The sequence below is a fragment of the Falco naumanni genome, chromosome 3 (genome assembly GCF_017639655.2).
Source record: "Falco naumanni isolate bFalNau1 chromosome 3, bFalNau1.pat, whole genome shotgun sequence".
Classification (NCBI taxonomy): domain Eukaryota; kingdom Metazoa; phylum Chordata; class Aves; order Falconiformes; family Falconidae; genus Falco; species Falco naumanni.
In genome coordinates this window covers 55,719,650-55,741,390 of record NC_054056.1, presented here as the reverse complement: position 1 = coordinate 55,741,390, position 21,741 = coordinate 55,719,650, and the positions used below count along the sequence as shown (strand labels likewise).

Here is a 21,741-nt window from a genome sequence, read left to right as displayed (position 1 = left end):
GAGTTTGCTGACGATACAAACCTGGGAGGAGTGGCTGACACACCAGGTGGCTGTGCTGCCATTCAGCCAGACCTGGACATTCTGGAGAGCTGGGCAGAGAGGAACCTAATAATGAAGTTCAACAGGGGCAAATGAAAAGTCCTGCACCTGGGGAGGAACAACCCCATGCACCAGCACAGGCTGGGGCTGACCTGCTGCAAGGCAGCTCTGTGGAGAAGGATCTGGGAGTGCTGGTGGACACCAAGTTGCTCATGGGCCAGCAATGTGCCTTAGTGGCCAAGAAGGGCAACGGGATCCTGGGGTGCATTAGGAGGAGTGTGGCCAGCGGGTGGAGGGAGGTGATCCTGCCCCTCTGCTCTGCCCTGGTGAGGCTGCATCTGGAGTGCTGTGTCCAGTGCTGGGCTCCCCAGTTCGAGAGAGACAGGGAACTACTGGAGAGGGTCCAGCAGAGGGGTACAAAGATGATGAGAGGACTGGAACATCTCCCTTCGGAGGAAAGCCTGAGAGAGCTGAGCCTGCTTAGCCTGGAGAAGACTGAGAGAGGATCTTATCAATGCATACCCATGAGAGTGGGTGTCAAGAGGATGGGGTCAGGCTCTTTTCAATGGTGCCCAATGACAGGAGAAGGGGCAACAGGCACAAACTGCAGTGCAAGAAGTTCCATCTGAATATGAGGAAAAAACTTACTTACCTTTGATGGAGCACTGGCACAGGCTGCCCAGAGAGGGTGTAGAGTCTTCTTCTCTGGAGACATTCAGAACAGACCTGGATGTGACTCTGTGCAACCTGCTGGGGTGAACGTGCTTTAGCAGGGGATTGGACTGGCTGATCTCCAGAGAGCCCTTCCAACCCTGGCCATTCTGTGATTCTATGAATCTGTAATGAAAGTATGGTCTTGTAATTATTTCCTAGGTAATTTACCTTCTTAACGAATGCACTTTCAAAAAGCAGAGTATAAGTTGCTATAACACAGGTGACAGACACCCAGACAGAAAAAAATTTGTGTGTTTTTCCCATGTTAAAATAAGTTCTTACCATGGATGAGTTGTTATTGCCAGTCTTCAGACTGGGAGAGTGAGACAGTTCTGAAATGTCAAGACAGGTAAGGGCTGAAGTGTTTTTGGAGAGAGAGACTAGAAATTTGTTACTAGCAACCTATTACCTGATCTCTTCTAGCTAGCCAGAGGTAGCGGTCCATCTCAAAGGCTGCATCTGCTGTTCAGAGGTTTTATTTTCCATATAGCAATCCTGAATACTTTCCTTCATCATCAGCCTATGCCTGTGTATCTTCCTTGGATTTAGGCTATTGCTACCTGCCACTGCACACAATCTTATATTAGTAATTTTCCTGCACTTCAGTTATTTACTAGGAATCTGCAGCATGAGTTTGCTGAAATTAAATGATGGTTTTCACTAGGGAGAAGTGGAGTTAGACTTCTGAAATCTATTAGGATGTTTTTTCAGATCTTTTCCAAGTCTGCTGACACAGAAATGCACTAAAACTAATATAGACCAATCCTTTATTGTTTCTTGTAGCTCAGTTCCCTGGCATCAGGCAATGCTTGGGCATTCTGATGGGGAGTGGAGAACTGAAGCGATTTAGTATTAGCATCAAATTTAGGCTCTTCATGCAGAAAGGTGACTTCAAGTTCCTGTGAACCTCTCATCATCATAAGACATAAGATAGGGAAACTCTTCAAGGAAACAAAGATCCTTTTAATATTTTATTTTTCTAAGTGAGGGCAAGAGTTCTCTTCTTATCTTTTTGACCATATAACTTGAGATTTATTAGCTGTTAGTTCCTTCACAAGAGTCTTTTCCAGCTTTTTCTTTTGCTTTTAAAGGTTAATGCATTGTTCTATATTTTATTTATTTATTTTCTGACAAAAAACACAGAAACGTTTTTATACAGTCATAATACAGAATAGCAAATACCTATTTTTTTGTCTTTCTTTTCTTGTCTTTTTTCTTCTTTTTTTTTTATGATTGATCTGTCAAGATGTGGCATTTACAAGGTGTTGATGATTACTGATTTGATTATTCCTGTATAACATGTACTTAAAGGAAGCAAGTAGAAACTCTGAAAGTGGTGCCTTTTTTTAGATGAGATGTTATACCAACAGAAAACAAAGTTAAGTTTTGGCCTTACCTGTAGACTATGATAAAGAAAAACAATGAGGAAGAACGGAAGTGCATTGCATTACTTGAAGCAATATTTGGATGATTTAAAGTGTTCTAGATATATGAGTAACAGCAGCAGAAACCTAACTTTTGCATTCTTGTTCAGTGCTTGATGTTCCTGTGTAAAGAAGTTTTGGATTTTGGTGAACAATCTGAGACTCACCCCAAAAAATTATGTGCAGATCAAGTGCATGTCTTTTCAGCTGTGCTGATGTGGCATCTTTGAGGTGTTCCAAATTCCTGACTGTGAGAGGAAATGAGTTACAGCAACCAACACTAATGGGTAGCCTTGAGACCCTGGTGCAAGCCTAGCCTAGTTTAAATTTGCAGGAGTGAAATCCTAGAAATTGTCCTACTTTGTAACCCTTCAGGGTTATGTCCTTTTGTCAAATATTGATCAGAGGTAAAGGAGTTGAATGTCTCTGACATAGCATGTCAAAAAAACCCCAAGAAATAATTAAAAAAAAACCACAATCAACTTTTAGGTATGAAAAAAAAAAAAAGAAAGAAAAAAAAAAAGCTTGGTAAAGAGAAGTTAGTTACATGTAAGGTAAGTAAATGTTCCATATCTTTTCTTCAACCAATGTTCAGCTGTCATTCTAGAAATTAGTAAAATGGTTTTAGAGACTGGTTCAGGAAAAGATCAAGAAACCAAATAAATAATAATAAAAAAGAAATGTGTCAGCTGCTGAGTGATGGACTTAGGAGGCGAGAATTATTGATAAGGAATAGGAGAACTGAGAAATGGTCTGGGTGCAGAGTCCCTAACAGGTACCACACTCAGCATCATATGAAGTATCACAGTAAATGGTAGCACCACTGTCTAGTAGCAAAGAGAAAGTCTAAGCTAACATACTAATATTAGTGAAAAGTCATAAACTACTTTATCATAGCTTAATACAAAAGGATCTGTTTAGCTTAGTGGAAGAAATCATAAAGGATAAGGGTAGGCAATAAATATGTTTGCGTGATTACTTACTGAACAAGTAATAGTAGGGATTTTGTTTGTTGTTGAAGTTTATTTTGTTTAGAGGGATACAAATTGGTGGGGTGGGGTGGGCAGGAATAAGAGAACTGATTTTCAATGTTTGGGGTTTTTTTGTTTGGGTTGTTTTTAATATTACCAAAGTTTTGGGCAAAGTGTAATCCCACAATGGGAATATTTTCATCTTTTTTTGTGGAAAGTCTAGGTAAGACTCTTACACGTGTAATAGCACATTAAATTTTCCCTTTATTCTTTTTTTCTTACTGATACAAGGTTACCAATGGTCTAGGTAGATCTAGAATACTATTTTGCAGTTTTGAAGAACAGCAATATTTTCAATGAACAATGAACTAGACTATATTTTGCCAACAAGTCTGTTATGATACCACAGGGAGCAAGTTTTGGTATAAAATTCCTTGCTTAAAAACGTAGATTTACCTAATGCACTACTTATAAAAAAGGGACTTTTCATTTTTGATGAATTTTCAAACCTTAAAGTTTGCAAAGAGATGGTTGAAATTATTTCAAGTAAGTTATGACTTCTTTAGGATTTTTTTTGTCTTTTAATTGGCTTTGATGCTTTTCCCCCTTTAAAAGAGTTCTTAATTTAATTATTTATTTTTTGCAATTCTAACCACAATTTTAAAAATCACTGAGATAAAGCAGTCTGGTTGCCAAAGCAAAGTTCGTTTTTCCTTCATATAAAATAATAGAAACTCTCAGGTGTTTATTTTTTAATTTCAAATTTCAGTGAGTAGAGAAATAATTCACGCTTCATTGGCATTAAATCCAGAACTCAGAATGTGATTAACTTCAATTTTGTGTAGCAGTGGGAGGATAGACTTTCACAGCATCATTACTCTTGCTTCTATCTTTCTGCTCTGATTGTGGAGGGAAATATACAGTACGATTTCAAAAAATGAACATGGAAGCAAAAATTCATATCTGTATTTGATAATATGCCACCTCTCATTGTTAGCTTCAACTCGTGTTTCTGAAATGTTAACTGATGGGGTTTTTTTCTGTCAACCTGTTGACTTGCCCAACAGATAAAACTAGCACTACTTCTTCAACTCATATATAGTTTGGTTTACGTAAGCCAGCAACATGCTCTTGTGGCAAAGAAAGCTAACAGTATGTTGGGCTGCATTAGGAAGACTGTTGCCAGCAGGCTGGGGGAGGTGATCCTTCCCCTCAGCACTGGTGTGGCTGCACCTGCAGTGCTGTGTCCAGTTCTGAGCTCCCAATACAGGAGAGACATGGACATTCTGAAGAGAGTCCAAGTGAAGGGTCACAAAGATGATGTGGGGTCTGGAGAATCGCTCCTGTGATGAGGAAAGGCTGAGAGTGCTGAGACTGTTTAGCTGGAGATGAGAAGGCTCATTCATTATATACTAATCAATAAGTATATTCTCTACAGCTGAAGGGTCTTTCCAGTGGTGCCCACTGACAGGACCAGAAGCAGTGGGCACAAACTGAAACACAGGAGGTTCCCCCTGAACATCAGGAAACACTTTTTTACTGTGAGGTTGGCGGAGAAGCTTACCGAGTCTCCCACCTTGGAGGTATTCAAAAGCCATCACCCATGGTCCCAGGCAATGCGTTCTAGATGATCCTGCTTGAGCAGGGGTTTGGGCCACATGACCTGCAAAGATCCCTTCCAACCTCAACTGTTCTGTGATTCTGTGAAATTTGACGCTTTCTCAGATACAATGATGAGACTGAGAACTAAAGCTCAGTTAGTTTCTCTTTCTTTTTTCTAATAATTTGCCCAGTACTATTAGTTATTTTTCCTAATATCTCTATAAATTCCCTTTATCCTCAGAATATTATGACTAAAACTGTATTAGTTCCAAGAAAACCTTCAGTGATTGTAAAACAAAGCATTTCAAGGGGAAAGATAGGATTTTTGTTTCAAATGTTTTTCTTTGTTTTGTTTCCTTTCCTTCCCTTTCCCTTTCCCTTTCCCTTTCCCTTTCCCTTTCCCTTTCCCTTTCCCTTTCCCTTTCCCTTTCCCTTTCCCTTTCCCTTTCCCCTCTCCTCTCCTTTCCCCTCTCCTCTCCTTTCCCCTCTCCTCTCCTTTCCCCTCTCCTCTCCTTTCCCCTCTCCTCTCCTTTCCCCTCTCCTCTCCTTTCCCCTCTCCTCTCCTTTCCCCTCTCCTCTCCTTTCCCCTCTCCTCTCCTCTCCTCTCCTCTCCTCTCCTCTCCTCTCCTCTCCTCTCCTCTCCTCTCCTCTCCTCTCCTCTCCTCTCCTCTCCTCTCCTCTCCTCTCCTCTCCTCTCCTCTCCTCTCCTCTCCTCTCCTCTCCTCTCCTCTCCTCTCCTCTCCTCTCCTCTCCTCTCCTCTCCTCTCCCCTCCCCTCCCCTCCCCTCCCCTCCCCTCCCCTCCCCTCCCCTCCCCTCCCCTCCCCTCCCCTCCCCTCCCCTCCCCTCCCCTCCCCTCCCCTCCCCTCCCCTCCCCTCCCCTCCCCTCCCCTCCCCTCCCCTCTCCTCTCCCTTCCTTTTTTAAACTGGCAGAAATACTTTGGCTACCTGCGTTAAACCATTGAAGAAGTTGACAAGAAAAGAGATATCTCACAATATCTCATGATATTTTGAAATAGGTCTGTATTTGTGGAACATGTACACAAGAGGAATGTAACTTCTGTGTGAAAACATGAAAGGCTCAACAAACCTTGCTTTAAAAAAACATGATAAAAGTCAGAGAGTTTGGAAGAGGCAGTTCATGTAACTCTTTGCTTGTCACATTGGAGTTACAAGTAGTTCTTTGCTGTCTAGGGAGGCAGTATGATTCCAGAGACAAAGGAAAGTTGAAGTGTGTTTAAAACAAAGCCCCTTTTTACCTGCAGGGAGACTGTTTTTCTTCACTTGCCTTGCATTTTGTTCCACCAGATCTCTCGTATGGGTACCAAAAAGCAACATGTGAGAATTTGGTAGTGTTTTCTTTGTCTCTTTCCAACGTTAAATTCCCACCAGCAGCAAATAAAATTAAATTCTATTTTTTATTCATTTTCTGCTAACAGTATTCGTAAGTGTGTGAATAATCTTCCATTAAAAAAAAAAAACAAACCCACTAAAAACAAAAACCCCAAACTGTTCTGTCAATATATTAAATAAAACAGGCTTAATGTAGTGATCAACAAGAGAGCCCATAAAATCATCTTTATAGATGGCTAGGTATGCGTGCTCAGTTTTCTGTAGTTAGGTTTTGAACAAAAATTACTGTGAAAATTATGCAGCTTTGATGCCAGGAATTTAAGTTTTTCAGATGTATGATTAAACTTATCAGCATTGCAGGATCTTTCAGTAACCCATAACACTCAAATGTTTAAAAAAAAATAGATTTCTGCTGTCTGAGAGAGACTGGAAGGAGGCTTAATACGCCCTGTTGTCACTTTTCAGAGCAATTCTATTTCCTTTTTTTATGCTGTTCCAGAAAGAAACTTTTTAACATGACAAGATTTAAGGGTTTTTTTTCTGCATGATGTGCAGTCACACGTGCACACACATGTAAAAATATCACTGTTTAATTTGCTTGTGTTAGAATCATGGGATTTTTTCTTCCTATTGTTTTCCCTTTCATATTGCATTGCCAGTTATCTTGTTGAACCTTTGAGAGGAAAGCTATGTACATCTTTAAATTATTAAAAAGATATATAAATTCTCTTCAAGAATAATCTGGACTTTTTTGTGTCCCAAATCTTTTTAAATCTTTTGTTCTTATATCCTCTTCTTATTTAGCAGGACTAGTAGATCCACATCTTCTCTGTTTCCTACTTTCGGACCTTCTGGGTCTTCAGAATTCAGTCATGACTTCTGGATCTGATGTTGTTTCCTCAGATTTTGAATTTTAGAGTCTGTTCTCTCCTCTGCCTGCTGATGCTTTCTTTTTCCTTTTATGGGATCTCCTTGAGATCAGTGCTTTGGGTAAGCCATAGGAGCCCTTTGACATACTAGATCATTTATTGTGCATAGATCAAGGAAAATTAACACAGATTTTAGTCATTCCTTTCATGGGACAGTGGTGTTCAGCCCTTCTCTTTCCCCCAAGCAAAAAAGAGAGAAATAAACAATTTTTTGCAAAACCCTGAAAACGCATGACTAAAATTAAAATTGTTAGGGATTAGGAACCCAATGGCAAGACAAATGTTGCACCTGTGTCCAAAAAAAAAGGCCAAAAGATCAACCTGGGGAACTACAGGTCTGGCAGGCTCCCTTCAGCCCATGTGAAGAACCATGGAGTGAGTCCTCTTAAAATATATTTCTGGGCATGTGAGGGGGAAGGTAGTAATTGGGAAGAGGCAGCATGGATTTACCAATGGTAAATCATGTCTGACCAAACTGATAGCCATCTGTGATTTGGAATGAGGAGAAACCAGTGGATGTTGTTGAGTACTCAGCTTCAGCAAGGCTTTTGACATTGTCTCCCACGATATTCTTATATCGAAGTTGGAACATTATCATCTTGGTGGCTGGATGTCTAGACTGTGAAAAGTTGGTCAGCTAGTCAGACCCAGAAAGTCATGGTTAATGGGTCATACCCTACCCAGAGGTCGGTATTGGGACCTGTCTTGCTTAGTATTGTTATCAGGGACCTGGAGGAGGTAATGAGTCATGCACTTACCAATGTGCAGGTAGCAAATTAGGAAGGATCAGATGATAGCCTTTCAGTAGTCAGGCTACCTTCCAGATACCTGAACAGGCTGGAGAAATAGGCTGACTGGAACCTTGTGAAACTGAGTAAAGGCAAGTGCCAGGCACTGGGCCTAGCATGGAGAAGCCCCTGCGATGGCACAAGCTCACGATGGACAGACTGGGAGCAGTCCTGTGGGCAGGGCCCTGCGGCTTGATGCCTCAGCCAGTAAAGATGGCCAACAGCTCCATGGGCTGTATGAACAGGATTAGGGCCAGTCAATACAGGGGGTGATTATCCCACTTTGTTCAGCACTGATTAGATCATACCTAAAGTATGGCCCAGTTTTGGCCCACCTTTACAAGCCAAGGTGTTGACAAACTGGAGTGAGTTTTGCTGAAGGCTGTCAAGAGAAACCCCACAGCAGCAGTCTTCAGTTCTGGTCTCAGGTTTGTAATCAGAACCTACACGTCGCACTTCATGTTTTGTCTCTATTTCTTTCCCTGGCTACTTGATGGCTCTTACTGCTCATCTGCTCTCAATCTTTTTTGCAGTGTCTTTGCCCCAACATGTTCTATTTTTTCACTGCACCATATAAGATCTGTCTCAAAAAAACATTCTTTCCAGCATATGAAAAAGAATGCTGGAGCTGTACACAAGGAGCATAAAGATCACAAAACAAAACAAAACGCCCACCCACATTCAGTCCATTTTTTCCCTAGGCAGAGATGGCCAAACTCATATGGATGACATTTTTAAGAATTTAATTCTGCCTGAGGCAGATGTCCTGCCTGGAAAAGCTAACTATAAACAGATAAAGTTTGCCCAGAGTTCCAAGAAACTGAGAAAAAGATTTTATAATGTGAAGTGTCAAGCAATTTAAGATAGGCTGTGCTACCAGCTGTGGTTGTAATAACATATTTTCTTCCATTTGTGTTAATTGTGGTTATCTACTTGCATCGAAGGAAGATAGATTGAATTGCTTATGCTGTAAACTTGCTACAAGAGTATTTTTTTTGTTGGTAAGCTTTTCTAATATTTGGAAAATAAAATTTTGAGTACTTATGAGGATGACATTTTAAAGGCAGATGAAAATCTATCCTTACAAATGTAGTGATACTAATTGGCATGATAATTGAATTACTTCCCTTAACAAATAAACCACTGTTGTTCCTACATTAGGTTATGTATTTGATGCAGATTCTGAAATGGATCAAAGATGTACAAATATAAAGATTGAAAAATATATTATAGAATAATCATAAGGCTGTCTTGATGTCATTCTAATAACTATATTTCTAAGTTATTCATTAGAGAATCAGACCATTCGCTTTTTAATACGTTACATTTTATAGAAAGTTTTGCACCTTTAAACTCTACTTATTTATGTGGGTTTTATCAGTTAAAAATCTTATAAATGTAAATAACCTTAGGGGGGAAAAAGCATTATAGTAAAAATTGAGTAGTTATGGTTAATAGTTTTCTTTGTACTATTTATACACTGGCCTAAAATAACTTTTCTTCATTTTAAGGTAACTGAGCTGCACAATATCAAAAACATAACTAGATTGCCTCGAGAGACAAAGAAGCATGCAGTGGCAATTATCTTTCATGATGAGACGTCAAAGACATTTGCGTGTGAGTCAGGTAAGCAATTGGTACTGCATCTCTGGCTTCAAGAGATGAAGTTACACATCAAGGTCTTGCTCAGATGAATTAAATTAAAGCACCAGATAGAAATCCTTAGTTAAAAAAAAAAAAAAAAGTTGTTCTAAACAAGAACTTTGGAGTTTGGGGTATAGGTTTTGGGGGTTTTGGTAGGGTTTGTTTTTTTTTTAATATACTTCAAGAGATGTTGGGGTGTCACAGAGCTCTTTCTTCCATTACTTGCCTTTGGCTGCACATAGATGGTCTAAAGACTGGAGATTTTCAGCTAAACTTGTAAAACTGAGCAAAAAATATCTATGGGGTTTACTAAGTCAAGATATGAAACATTTTTTTTTTTTTGCTAAGATTTGCTGTAGGCACTTACTAAACTAATAATTACCATGCCATTGCAAATAAGAGGTAAATACCAGCTAAAACCTCAGAATATTGTAAAGCTGAATTCAAGCAGTCTACAGTTTGAACAGCCACATGGTATAATGAATGAGTTAAGCTGGGAACAAGACTTGGGTGTGATGACACGTAAGTAGTTACGTGTGAGACACTGAACAGTGCACTATTAATGTAGTTTTCTTGTTTGAAACTGCAGTTATACATGTCTGTGTCCTAGGATATATTTTACATGAAAAAAATGTTTTTTACAAAGAATGAGAATTTTTTTAATGGCAAGGTTTCTGTTTGTTCAGGGATGTATTTGAAACTGTGCATTTTTAAATTATATCTTAATATGATCATATAATCATTGCATGGTGTGCAATCTAAGTTAAATACAGTGAAACAAAATTCAAGAAACGTGGAGGAGGAGGTTAAAAGTGTGAGGTGATGAATTATGTGGATTTTGTATCAAGTATTGCAAACATCGATATGTACATCCCATCATGAAAGACAGATTGACAGTTCTGTTTATTCATTTAAATTTAAAAATACACACATATAAAATCTATGGCTTTCTAGGATCAGTTTAACAGATTATTAGATATGTAGTTCACATTAAAGATTTAAATTCCTTATATGTAGAATTAAAAATGACTCTACAATATGATTAAAAAACAAATAAAATATTTTAATTTTATTTCAGCAGCACTGAAATAATTTCTGTGAAAAGTTTTCTATTTGCCTACACGTGCGTTCCCCTTTTTCTCTAATGAAAAGATTCCTTCCCTAGAATTACTATAGTTAGGTATATTTGAAAAGAGTGACATCAAGTCATAACTTCAGGATTCTTTCACCAAAGAAGGGGAAAACCTAAGAATGTTCAACATGTCTGGCCCACTCATCCCTGTCTTCTGCAACAAACATGATACAACTCCTTAACCTTGAACCCAGTTGTGTATACAAAATGCAAGTATCTTAAAGTACTAACAAGATGCCAGTATAAGCTGCCCTACCTTAACATTATGCTCTGTGCAAAGGTGTGTTTTGAGTGGATGGAGCCATGGGTGAAGTGAACCAGTGGAGAGCTTACAGGCAGTGATCAAAGGGCAGACCAACACAGGTGATATTGTAGTAGGTATCTGCTATAGACCTTCTCATCAAGAAGAGAAGACAAATGAAGCATTCTTAAGGCAGGTGAAAAAGCTCCCAGTCCCAGGCGTTGGTATGCTCGGGTGACTTCAATCACAACAGTATCTACTGGAAGGCCAGTATGACTGGACACAAGCAATCCAGATTTCTGGAACAGACTGAAGACAGTTTCTTGATATGGATGATCAATAATGTGATGACAGGAGATGCTCTGTTCAGAGACATGCTTGGCAGGATCCTGTGCATAATTGCCTTGGAGGGCAAAGGGGCCCAGGACAACTAGCTAATCTTCAAGGACATCATCCTCTGAGCACAAGAACCGTCCTTCCCATTCTTCAGAAGACAAGCATTACAGAAGACCAGTATGGATGAACATGGAGCTTCTGACTCAACTCACACACAAAAAGAGAAACACACAGAAGCAGGGACAGGCTACCTCAAAGGGATGCAGAGGTATTGTCCATGTATATAGGAATGGAGCCAGGAAAGCTCCAACTCAGCTGGAGCTGAAACTAGCTGGGGAAGTGAAGGATAGAAAAGATTTTGTAAAGTACATCAACAGCAAAAGGAAGGCTAAGTGAATGCGGGCCCACTGCCCTGTGGAGCAGTGGACCTAGTGACAAGGGTCATGAGAAAGTTTGAGGTATTGATACCTTTTGTTATACCTTGGTTTTCACTTGCAGGGCTTGTCTTAAAGCCTTCCAGGTCCCTAAGCCTCTTAGCAGTTAGTGGGAGTGAAGTAGTACCCACAGTAAAGCAAGGCAGTCAGGCATCACTTCACTCACTTGCATATCATACACAAGTCTGCAGAACTAGATCATCAAGAATAACAAGGAGGATCCAGATAGCTATAGGCTAGTGAGCCTTACCTCAGTCCCTGAGAACATTGTTGGAGCAAATCACATGTAAACACATGAAGAACAAAATGAATGTTTTTCACATGCAAGTCATGCTTTGTATGACGAGGTGTTTGTCAAGGGACAGACAGTGGCTGTTGTATACCTTGATTTTCACAGTCTTTGACAGCTTCCCGTAGCCTCCTCCATAGCCCTCAAATTGGTGGGACATGGGATGGATAAAGACACTAAAGTAGATAGAAAATAGGCTGGGCTGAAAGAGTTGTAATTAATGGTGTAAAGCCAAGCTTGCAAAGGCCAGCCTGTGGCCAGTAGGTAGTGGATCCCTCAGGGGTCAGTGCTTGGGACCAGTACTATTCAGTGTCTTCACTGACAACTTGGATGATGAGATGGAAAGTACTCTCAGCAAGCTGGCAGGTGACACCAGATTGGGGTGACCCAAATTGTGAAGGCAGGGCTGCTGTCAGAGAGACCTGGACAGGATGGAGAAATGGGCTGAAAGGAACTTACGAAGTTCAGCACAAACAAATCAAAGGTCTTGCTTCTGGGTTGGAGTAATACCGGGCAACAAGGCAGGCTGAGGACCAACTGTCTGGAAAGCAGCTCTGCAGAAAAGACCTTGGGGTCTTAGCTGACAAACTGAATGTATCCTGGACTGCATTAGTAGGAGTGTTGACAGCTGGCACAAGAGATCCTTGCTTTCTATTCAGTACTTGTAAGACTACATCTGGAGTAATGTGTCCAGTTTTGTGCTCTCAGCACCAGAATATTGACACATAGAAGGGAACCTGGTGGAGGACCACCAAGGGTCAGGATCAGGAGTACATGACATATGAAGAGGGACTGAGAGCTGAGCCTGTTCAGCCTGGAGAAGAAACAGCTTCAGAGGAACTTAGTGCTCCCTACAACTACCTGTTCTGAGATTACAGAGAAGATGGAGCTGTTTAAGTGTCAGATATCTTGCTGTTTCTGAAAGACTACAAATCTTAGATGTGGGTATAGTGGAGTTGCAATCAGTTTGGCTCTCTCCATGCCTTCAGTCTATCTAAACAGTATGAATTGCACCATCTCTATCAAATGAGACAGATACACTGCTTTCTTTCATCAGAATCTGATTCTCTAGAACTCCAAGTATTTCATGTCTTATGAACTAGGAAGATGTATAAAAAATTTCTTCCACAGCTCATTTCCACAACTGAGTTGTCTTCCCACAAGGAACTATTACCATTTTTACTGCTGCTGAAATGTGCTAAGTACTTTCCTTTATGAAACTTATTGAAGTTTACGGAATATTTAGAGAGCTTCTTGTTATTTAAAATGTTTTCTTCTTCTCCTCAGATCTTTAAAAAAATGTTTACTGACAGTGGTTTCTACAGTGCCTAGATTTTTAACAGACTCATGGTGTAGAGTGGTATACACACAGTGTGGATTATTTTGGCAAATCGGGTCACCTCTTTGGTTAACACAATAATACCTCTACAAATATCTCTTCTTTCTGATGGCTTCAGTGGGAAAGAACCACTCAAGTGGTTTTGTCTATGTCCAGAATCTTCTAGAATCATAGCTGCTTGACCTTCTTGATTTATTTAAGACCCAAAGTTTCCTAATACGAACATTGTTCCACCATGGAGTTTCTAAATATATAGAAACAGATACTTTGTTTCCTACCATCTTGACTTCCAGAGGCAGATGGAAGGACAGTATCACTGAACCCCTTGCAAAAGGTCTGCTGTGTATAGAGTCAATAGTTTCTTGGAAAGGAAGTAATGCTCAAAGCAGAGTTGGTTTTATATGGGGACTGAACAATGTGAGGTAGGGTTTTTGTCAGAGTTGCACCAGTAAATGTTTTTAAATAACCATGTAATTTTGAGTTTGATAGTATGAGCTGATATCTTTTTCTCTTGTGCAGTCTAAAAGTCCCACGTGATTAAAAGTAGGAGATTTTTCTGATATTAACTCTCTTTAACTATGCAGTTAAGCACACTAAAATGCTATTCTGATTTAAAATAGGCTTCTAAAGATAAAGAACACTTTGGTCCTCCACAAAAAGCCTGAGACCTGTGATACCAGCCCACTAGGTGTGCTGGCTGGGAGCCTATGCTTGTTCGCTAAGTTCCTGTGCTTTCTAGGCTCTCAGTTTGCTTATTGTCTTCAAAGCAGCTACTGGCAAGTCTGGGCTCTGGATGGGCTGTAGCCCCCATATTTCCATTAGGATGAGAACATTAGTCATCTGAGCAGCATCTTAATTTTTGATAATTTTCATTTGTTAATGAAATTGGGGGGGGGGGGGGGGGGAGCAGGGAAAAAATAAAATCCTCCATATACCTTTGTTGTCATCTAGCTGTTCCCATCACTACCACCAGTGCTTCCAACATCTACAACAGCTGTAGAAATCTGTTCAGTTCTGAGGATCTGTTGAAATATTTTAAGAGAAAAACAGCCTCAGATATTACAGTTCCTTGATTAAAAGCATGGGTTAACATTTTTAGAAGAATCGTCCCTCTTCATGGAGAGGAGGAACCTGCTTGCTGTCACTGTATCTCTTTCTGACTATAATGGGTCTGGCTGAGCCCCCCAGCAGCCCTCCCAGCACTGTGCTTGTACTGGTGGCTGGAAAGGTGGTGATAACACACCAGTGCTCTGACTCCTGCTGGGCAGAGCTCACAGGGCATCAAGGCTGCCTCTCCAACCCCCCACCGCCTCTCACCAGTAGGCTGGGGGTGGGCAAGAGCTTGGGAGGGGACACAGCCAGGACAGCTGACCCAAAGTGACCGATGGGGTATTCCATGCCATATGATGTCTGCTCAGATATAAAAGCTGAGAGAAAGGAGGAGGAAGGGGGCATTAATTATTTATTTGTTTTCTGGAGCAGCCACGGGGTGTACTGAATCCCTGCTTCCCAGGAAGTGGCCGAACATTGCCTGCTATATGGGAAGTAGAGAATAACATCTTTTGTTTTCCTTTCCTTCTGTATGTGCAACTTTTGCAATTGCTTTCATCAAACTGCCTTTATCTTGACCAACAAGGTTTTCTCCATCTTATTTTCTGACCCCACCCCAGTTCTGCTGAGAAAGGGGAGTGATAGAGGGGCTTGGTGGACACCTAGTGTCAAACCAATGTCAACCCACCACACTGACATCTGTTCTAGTGGGCAGAGACTTGTGACTGGTGATCAGCAAGCAACATTTTTAAGTTATCTCAGTTACCATTGGAACTGTTTGAGTGGAAGTAAACTAATGAGAAGTCATGGCTGATTAAATAAAATGAAAAGTAGTCTATAACTCAGTGAGCTTAAGATGGCCTCTAAAGAGTGGGAATTCCTATTCAAACCATAGGAAATTGTTGCCACCTTAGCAAGGAACATGCTAAGGTCTCAGCTTCAGCCTCCCTGAAAATCATGTGAAAGTTATTGCCATTAAGGGAATTTTAACAATATTGTAAAAATATTTTAACCAAGAATCATGACATTCTGAGTTGCTTTAGCAACAGGGAAATGTGAAACTCTCAGGTTGATAACACATTGAGACTTGAGAAAAAATTAAGGGTTGCCAAATGTATAAGCAGGTTAAGTGGAAGGACAGAACACTGTGAAGAAAAATCAAAGTTTTGGGGAACTGACCGTATTTATCCCAGCATAATAAAGGTTAAAAAAAATATTACTGTTGTTTTTTAAATACATCAAAAGGAAACAAAGGAAAGGTTTTAAGATTTAAAGGGGCCTTATCACAAGAAGAAATCTAGAATGTATATCCAGTATCAGTCTATGTTGCTATGGCTGTTTAAATAGCACAAGCAACATAGACTGAAAATAGAGGAAAATTTCTAGGACTTAAAGCAGTGAGGTTACATGCAGCCTCACAGCAATCCTTCCTCATTCCCATATGTTTTGGGTTTTTTCTGCACTACACAATGTACTATCAAAGAAATGGAAAAATTCTTTTAACTCTGGATGCTCGCAACTGGATTTGAGGTGCTGTCTTTCCCTAATGCTTATTTAAAAAAAGTTGTTGGGATAGGTTTTGTTTGGTTGGGTTTTGTTGGAGTTTTTTTGTTGTTGATTTTTTTTTTTTCCAGGCAAGTGTGCTGGTATTTTTTGTATACAAAAAGCTATGCTCAGACACATGTATATATTGAGAAGCTCATCTTCCTGCATGCCTAATACCCATAATGTGGCAGTAACCCAAATGCCCCGTAAACTCTTTCTAAAGTTGCAGATATGAAGTGAGCAATTACGGTTATGCAGGTCCAGCAAGAAAATGAAAATGGCAGACATGAATACTGATTAAAGTTAGATGTTTATGGTGCTAGTATGGAAGTTGTTAGCATGATGAGGATTGTGCCTTTAATAATAGCTAGCTTTCAAGGAATAAAGCTTCTGGGTTGCACTAGGTCAGTGATAGATCATCTGGGAGCATGATTTTTCCTTTAGTGATGGCAGCAAAATATTAAGTGATACAGGTCCCTGCCTCTTTTAGGCTTGGTGGACCCACCAGCACAAGTTTGTGTAAAATTTATTTTGATTTCTAAATGACATAATGTAAGGGAAATTGATGAACTGGCAAACCTATTGATAAAAGAATAGTGGGGCATTTGCAAGTAATATAGATTCAGAAGCAAGAAAAACAAAATAAATTAGGGCTGAAACGTGATTTCAGTGATTGAGTATAGAATGAGAGGTAGCATGAGAAACAGAAAAGGGGCAAAACCCCAGAGAAATCTCTAAAACTGCAACTGTGAAACAAATGCAGATATCCCTCAAGGTACTGACATTTGTCTGGCTTCTCTTCAGTACCATGCCCTATTCTGTACAGAAGTAGATGAATTTAAGGCGTTTATTTCTTGCCAGGCATGCATGAACTGCAGTTCGAGAGTCATGGCAATCAGGAAACATCTTCATTATGTTTAGGAGGTTATACTTTTGCATTTCCTTAAAACTTCCACTGTTCAAGTGCTGGGGAGAATTTGAAACTTCACTTTAAGGGGTTTATCCGTCTTCATACATCTATATTGATATAACATCACTGACAATAATATTCTTGTGGTTGTTTTGGCTCAATCCACCATTTTAATTTCTTGAATGTCTTGTTGCTGTGATGGTTGCCTTGATAAAACTCTTATACATCTATAACATAATCTTTTTCTTCTGTATTCTTATGCTTTCAAGTTTTTCTGAGTGCAGTCAAACTGTGATAAGTAAGCCTTGTTATAACTCTGCAAAAAAATATAATTTGTTGAAACTGAAAGACTGTTGGTGTCAAGTGGCAATGTGTTCCACAACGTAGGGTTTTTTTTTTAGTTCTGTACATATTTTCACTTCTAAACCTATCTTCACCATTTGTTGGTGTTTCTTTCTTTAAAAAATAAAAATTACATTGGTGCTGTCATTTGAAAAAGCAGAAATTGATTTCATTTTTGTACTGAAAAAGCTTTTGGGCAACTGCCCAATTACTACTGATTATGAGCTAGGCTTTTTCTCTTTAATAGTTTTCACAAGCAAAAGTATTCTGTGCTTGAAGAGTTTGACAGATGTCAGTGGAACATTAGATGCAATTTGTATCACTATATCCTTTGAAAGTTAAGAAGCCTGGAGGTTTTGGATTAAAATTACAGTGAAACATTGAGGCTTTGAGATGAAGCATCAGTGATCATAGCTGCTGTTATTACTAACAATACAAATGGCTACATGAGCTTTAAAACAAGTTCCCGTTTTCACAGTTTTGTGAGTTTGAAGCTCCAGGATCATGGAAAAATAATTCTATATAGTTGGAGTTATTCTGAAAAAATAGTATATTTCTCTGTTAGAATGTCAGAGGTTGCTATTTGAAAATATATGACCCTGTCTTTTCTACTTTCTGTTTGTGATTTTTTTAATATTATTTTATTTTTTAATATACTGAAACAGCCTTAGTTACTTCCCTGTAAATTTTATGGTTCATTGGGGTCAGATACATGTTCTCACTTCCACATGTGGCACAATATTTTGAGAGTGAAAAGACAGGCATTGCATGAAGCTAAATATGTTTCTCTGGATTCTTACATTCTCCCTTTTTGATCATAATATTTGAAACACTATCCACTTTCAGGGCAAAGTTCAGTGTGAGTCATGGTTGTAAGCGTTATATTCTAAGATTAATATTTACAATGCATATTCTTTTGTTCTAGGCAGATAGTTCCCTTTTCATTAATAGTGTCTTTTAATTCCTGATTTTTCATGTTTGTTTATAAATATCCATCTTTATTCTGACTTTAACATTTAAAAATTAGAAATATTTGGATTTTTGCTCTTTTTTCTTGTATCTGGTTGCATTTCTGATGGTCTTTGTTTTTCTGTGCATTTGTTTCTGTGGTTATCTGTCTGAACTCTATTGTTACCATTTTCTGGCACACATTGGTAATATGTATAGCTAGCAAATGGAAGAAATACAGAAAATATTACCCCATCTTCAGGACATAGATATTGATGGAACAGGTACTACAATATTACTTTCTGTCCTTTTCAACCACTTTTAGATTATTATTTGAGTGCAAATCTAATTCTAAAATAAATTAGTGTTTAAAAGAAAATATTTTGGGAAGAAAAATTCATATCTTCTTTTAGTAGAATTGCCAGCTGCTAGATTTGAAAACAGTAGACACACAAAATGGTCACCATCCCTTCAGCGCTTCTGCCAGGCAGGTCCCTGAGCTGAGAACACTGCTGCATTTTCAATTTGTAGGGCAAATGGGGGACAGCAAGGAAACAAGGTTAACTTCCAGCCTAGCAAGATTGTGCACAGGGGCTGTGACGAAATGAGTAGGAAAGATGTAAGATTGCTAAATTTGGAAATTAGAAAAGGTAAATTTGTTCTGGGACTGCAGTATGAGAAACACTAAATTTAAGGCTTTGATAGTCAAAAAATGTGGAGGCTGAATTTTTTTCTTTCTTTCTGTAAAGTTGCATTACACAGTTGTGTGTATTGCAGCTATGATAAGCATTCAGTTGCCCTTGCTGTTCATGTGCTGTAAACTTGTCTGGGTACCCTTTATTAATGCTTGACATAGTGGATCTAGATAAATAGAGAAGTTCTGTATTTTTCATTCTTCCTGGACAAATATTGAAGTGTAGACACTGTAGGTGCTTTCCTTATCATAGTTTTACTCAAAGGGACTGAAATTTATATGAAATATTAACTGTTCCTATAGGAAAAAAAATCAAACAAGATAGCTGAGATAACAGTGAAGCATCCATTTTAAAGTGTGTGTAGGACTCCACGAGAGTAAAAGAGTAGAAAAATACGTTCTTGCCTGCAGAAGCTGAGCAACTTCAGAAGACAAACAGAAGAGAGCAAAGAAATTTCTGCTTCCTCTGGTAGATGGTTCAAGGTCAGCTGAATATAGGTTTTAGAGAGACTAGGAGAAATACGTGAATCTCAAAACCTCTGCCCTAGCACTTCAGCATACAGTTACTTTTCTCAGTAAGCACAGAATAGAGGTAGGTTAGGGATAGTAAAGTCTAGGCTGTCAGGCATACGGAGGTATGGAATTGTTTGTTGGACTTGAATAGAAAGTTTTCTAATCGCTCACTTGGTTTGGTTTTGGGGATTTTTTTGTAAGCTGTTAGGCATCTGATGAACCTCACATTATCTGCAGTCTCTATGTTTTATACCAGAACAAAGTGTGTATGAGTGTGATGGCACAAGCCCATAAAAATGCAGTCTAACAACATGGTCTAACACTTGGATAAAAGAAAGAAAAATAAATGTTTTTTCTTAGCCTCTTGCTGTTTACCTTAAAGTGATATCTGAAATTACCAATACACTGTGCATCTTTATATAAGATTTCTATATGAGATTTCTTCCTGATGTCATTTTGAGCTTCTTAGTGGGTTTGATAAATGTACTATGCTGGAAATAACTGCTAGTCCTATGAAACAAATATATGAAGATACTGTTTTATCCTTAGCATAATTAATGATATATATTAATTTCAGTTACAGTTTTTTGTAAACCCAAGAGAAGTGGATTCAATTTATTTCCTAGGCATATACTCTCTACCACCTAGGACTACGAAATGTAATAGTGTATGTACATTTGTATGGTTTCAAATTTACTACTTCTTCTGTTCTAAAGATTGCAATTTAAAAATAGATTTTAAAAATGTTCTTGTAAGAAGGAGATTCAAAGCTGTTTTCCTTGGAAATTCAGGGAGAACTCCAGAGCCTGATTATTGTAGTGTAGCTATTCTTCCCCAGGCTTTTAGGCTTCTGACCCCCATCACTGAGATACACCTACCTTGATGCTGAACTTGTGGATTCTTCAGCAGCTTGCCAGGCAGACAGGCAGGTATATGGGTAGATTCCTGACAGTGCATCTGGGTCTTGTCTTGATGAATCTGCATTTAGTCAGAAAAGTCCCAACCAACCCTAAGAATAACACATTTCAGAGCAAATCATCACTGATTTGAGACCTGCGCTTCAGAACTGTGCAGGAATGTTAGCACCATGTTAAGGTGTGTCATTTGCAAAGGCCTATATTTTTCATTGCCTTATGAAGGGGAGAGTCTAATAAAGAATTTTTTATTTTTTTTTTTTTATGTCTTCATGGCTGGATACAACCAGTCTTGGCTGCAAGCCAGCACTAGGCTGTAAATAGTGCAGCCTATGTTAGGAAAGCATCATATCTCTGCAGATTTCCCTTGGTTTTCATCTGGTTTGCAGTAGAGTCAAATTAGAAACATAATCACCTGTTTTTGCGAGTAAATATGACGCTAGACCTCTGAGGAGTCAGCACACGTTCAATAACAATACTCAGACTGTACTATTAAGTAAAAGAAACCTGCACTACCTCTATTCCCAACATTCATATCTAGGACACAGAGAATGTAGTTATTTTGTAGTGGGTTGACCTTGGCTGGCTGCCAGGTGCCCACCAAGCGGCTCTCTCACTCCCCCCTCCTCAGCAGGACAGAGGGAGAAATATGATGAAAAGCCCATGGGTCAAGATAAGGACAGGGCAATTGCTCATAAATTACTGAAACAGGCAAAACAGATTTGACATGGGATAACTAGTAAGAAGGTAGGAGAGTGAGAAATAAAAACAAAACTGAATTCACCTTCCTCCTGCTTTCTTCCCAGGCCCAGCTTCACTCCCAGCTCTTCTCCCAAGCAGCAGAGGGGGGTAGGGAATGAGGGTTACAGTCAGTTCATAACACTTTCTCCTCATGCTCTTCCCCTGCTCCAGCATGGGGTCCCTCCTGCTGTACACGGTCCTTCATGAACTTCTCCAGTGTGGATCCTTTCCACGGGCTGCAGTTCTTCATGAACTGCCCCAGCGTGGGTCCCTTCCATGGAGTGCTGTCCTTCAGGAATGGACTGCTCCGGCGTGGTTCCCCTGTGGGGTCACAGGCCCTGCCAGCAAACCTGCTTCTGCAGAGGCTTCTCTCCACAGCTGCAGTTCCTGCCAGGAGCCGGCTCCAACATGGGCTCTCCACAGGCTGCAGCTTACCTGAGGGCATGTCCACCTGTAGTGGAATGGGGTCCTGCGTGCTCTGCAGGGTGGATATCTGCTCCACCATGGTCCTCCATGGGCTGCTGAGGCAGGGGGACAGATAGCCTGTGCCACCATGGTCTTCTCTAAGTGCTGCAGAGGGGTCTACTCTGGTGCCTGGAGCACCTCCTCCTCCTCCTTCTTTCACCATGTCTGCAGGGCTGTTTCTCATTTTTACTCACTCCTCCCTCTCACATGCTGCTGTCAGCATTTTTACTGTATCTTAAATGTGTTTTCGTAGAGGCACTACCAACATTGCTGATGGCCTCAGCCTTGGCCAGCAACAGGTCTGTCTTGGAGCCGGCTGGCACTGGCTCTGTCAGACTTGGGGGAAGCTTCTAGCAGCTTCTCACAGAAGATGCTCCCTTAGACCC

At 39.8% G+C, this 21,741-nt stretch overlaps 1 protein-coding gene across 1 annotated transcript in view; it reads left to right on the top strand.

Annotated features, from left to right (window-relative positions):
* DOK6 (docking protein 6) overlaps positions 1-21,741 on the top strand; it is a 253,532-nt gene that overhangs the window by 116,158 nt on the left and 115,633 nt on the right. Inside the window, exon 3 of the mRNA XM_040588651.1 lies at positions 9,330-9,444. Within this exon, the coding sequence (XP_040444585.1) occupies positions 9,330-9,444 (115 nt within the window). The remainder of the gene's footprint in view (positions 1-9,329; positions 9,445-21,741) is intronic.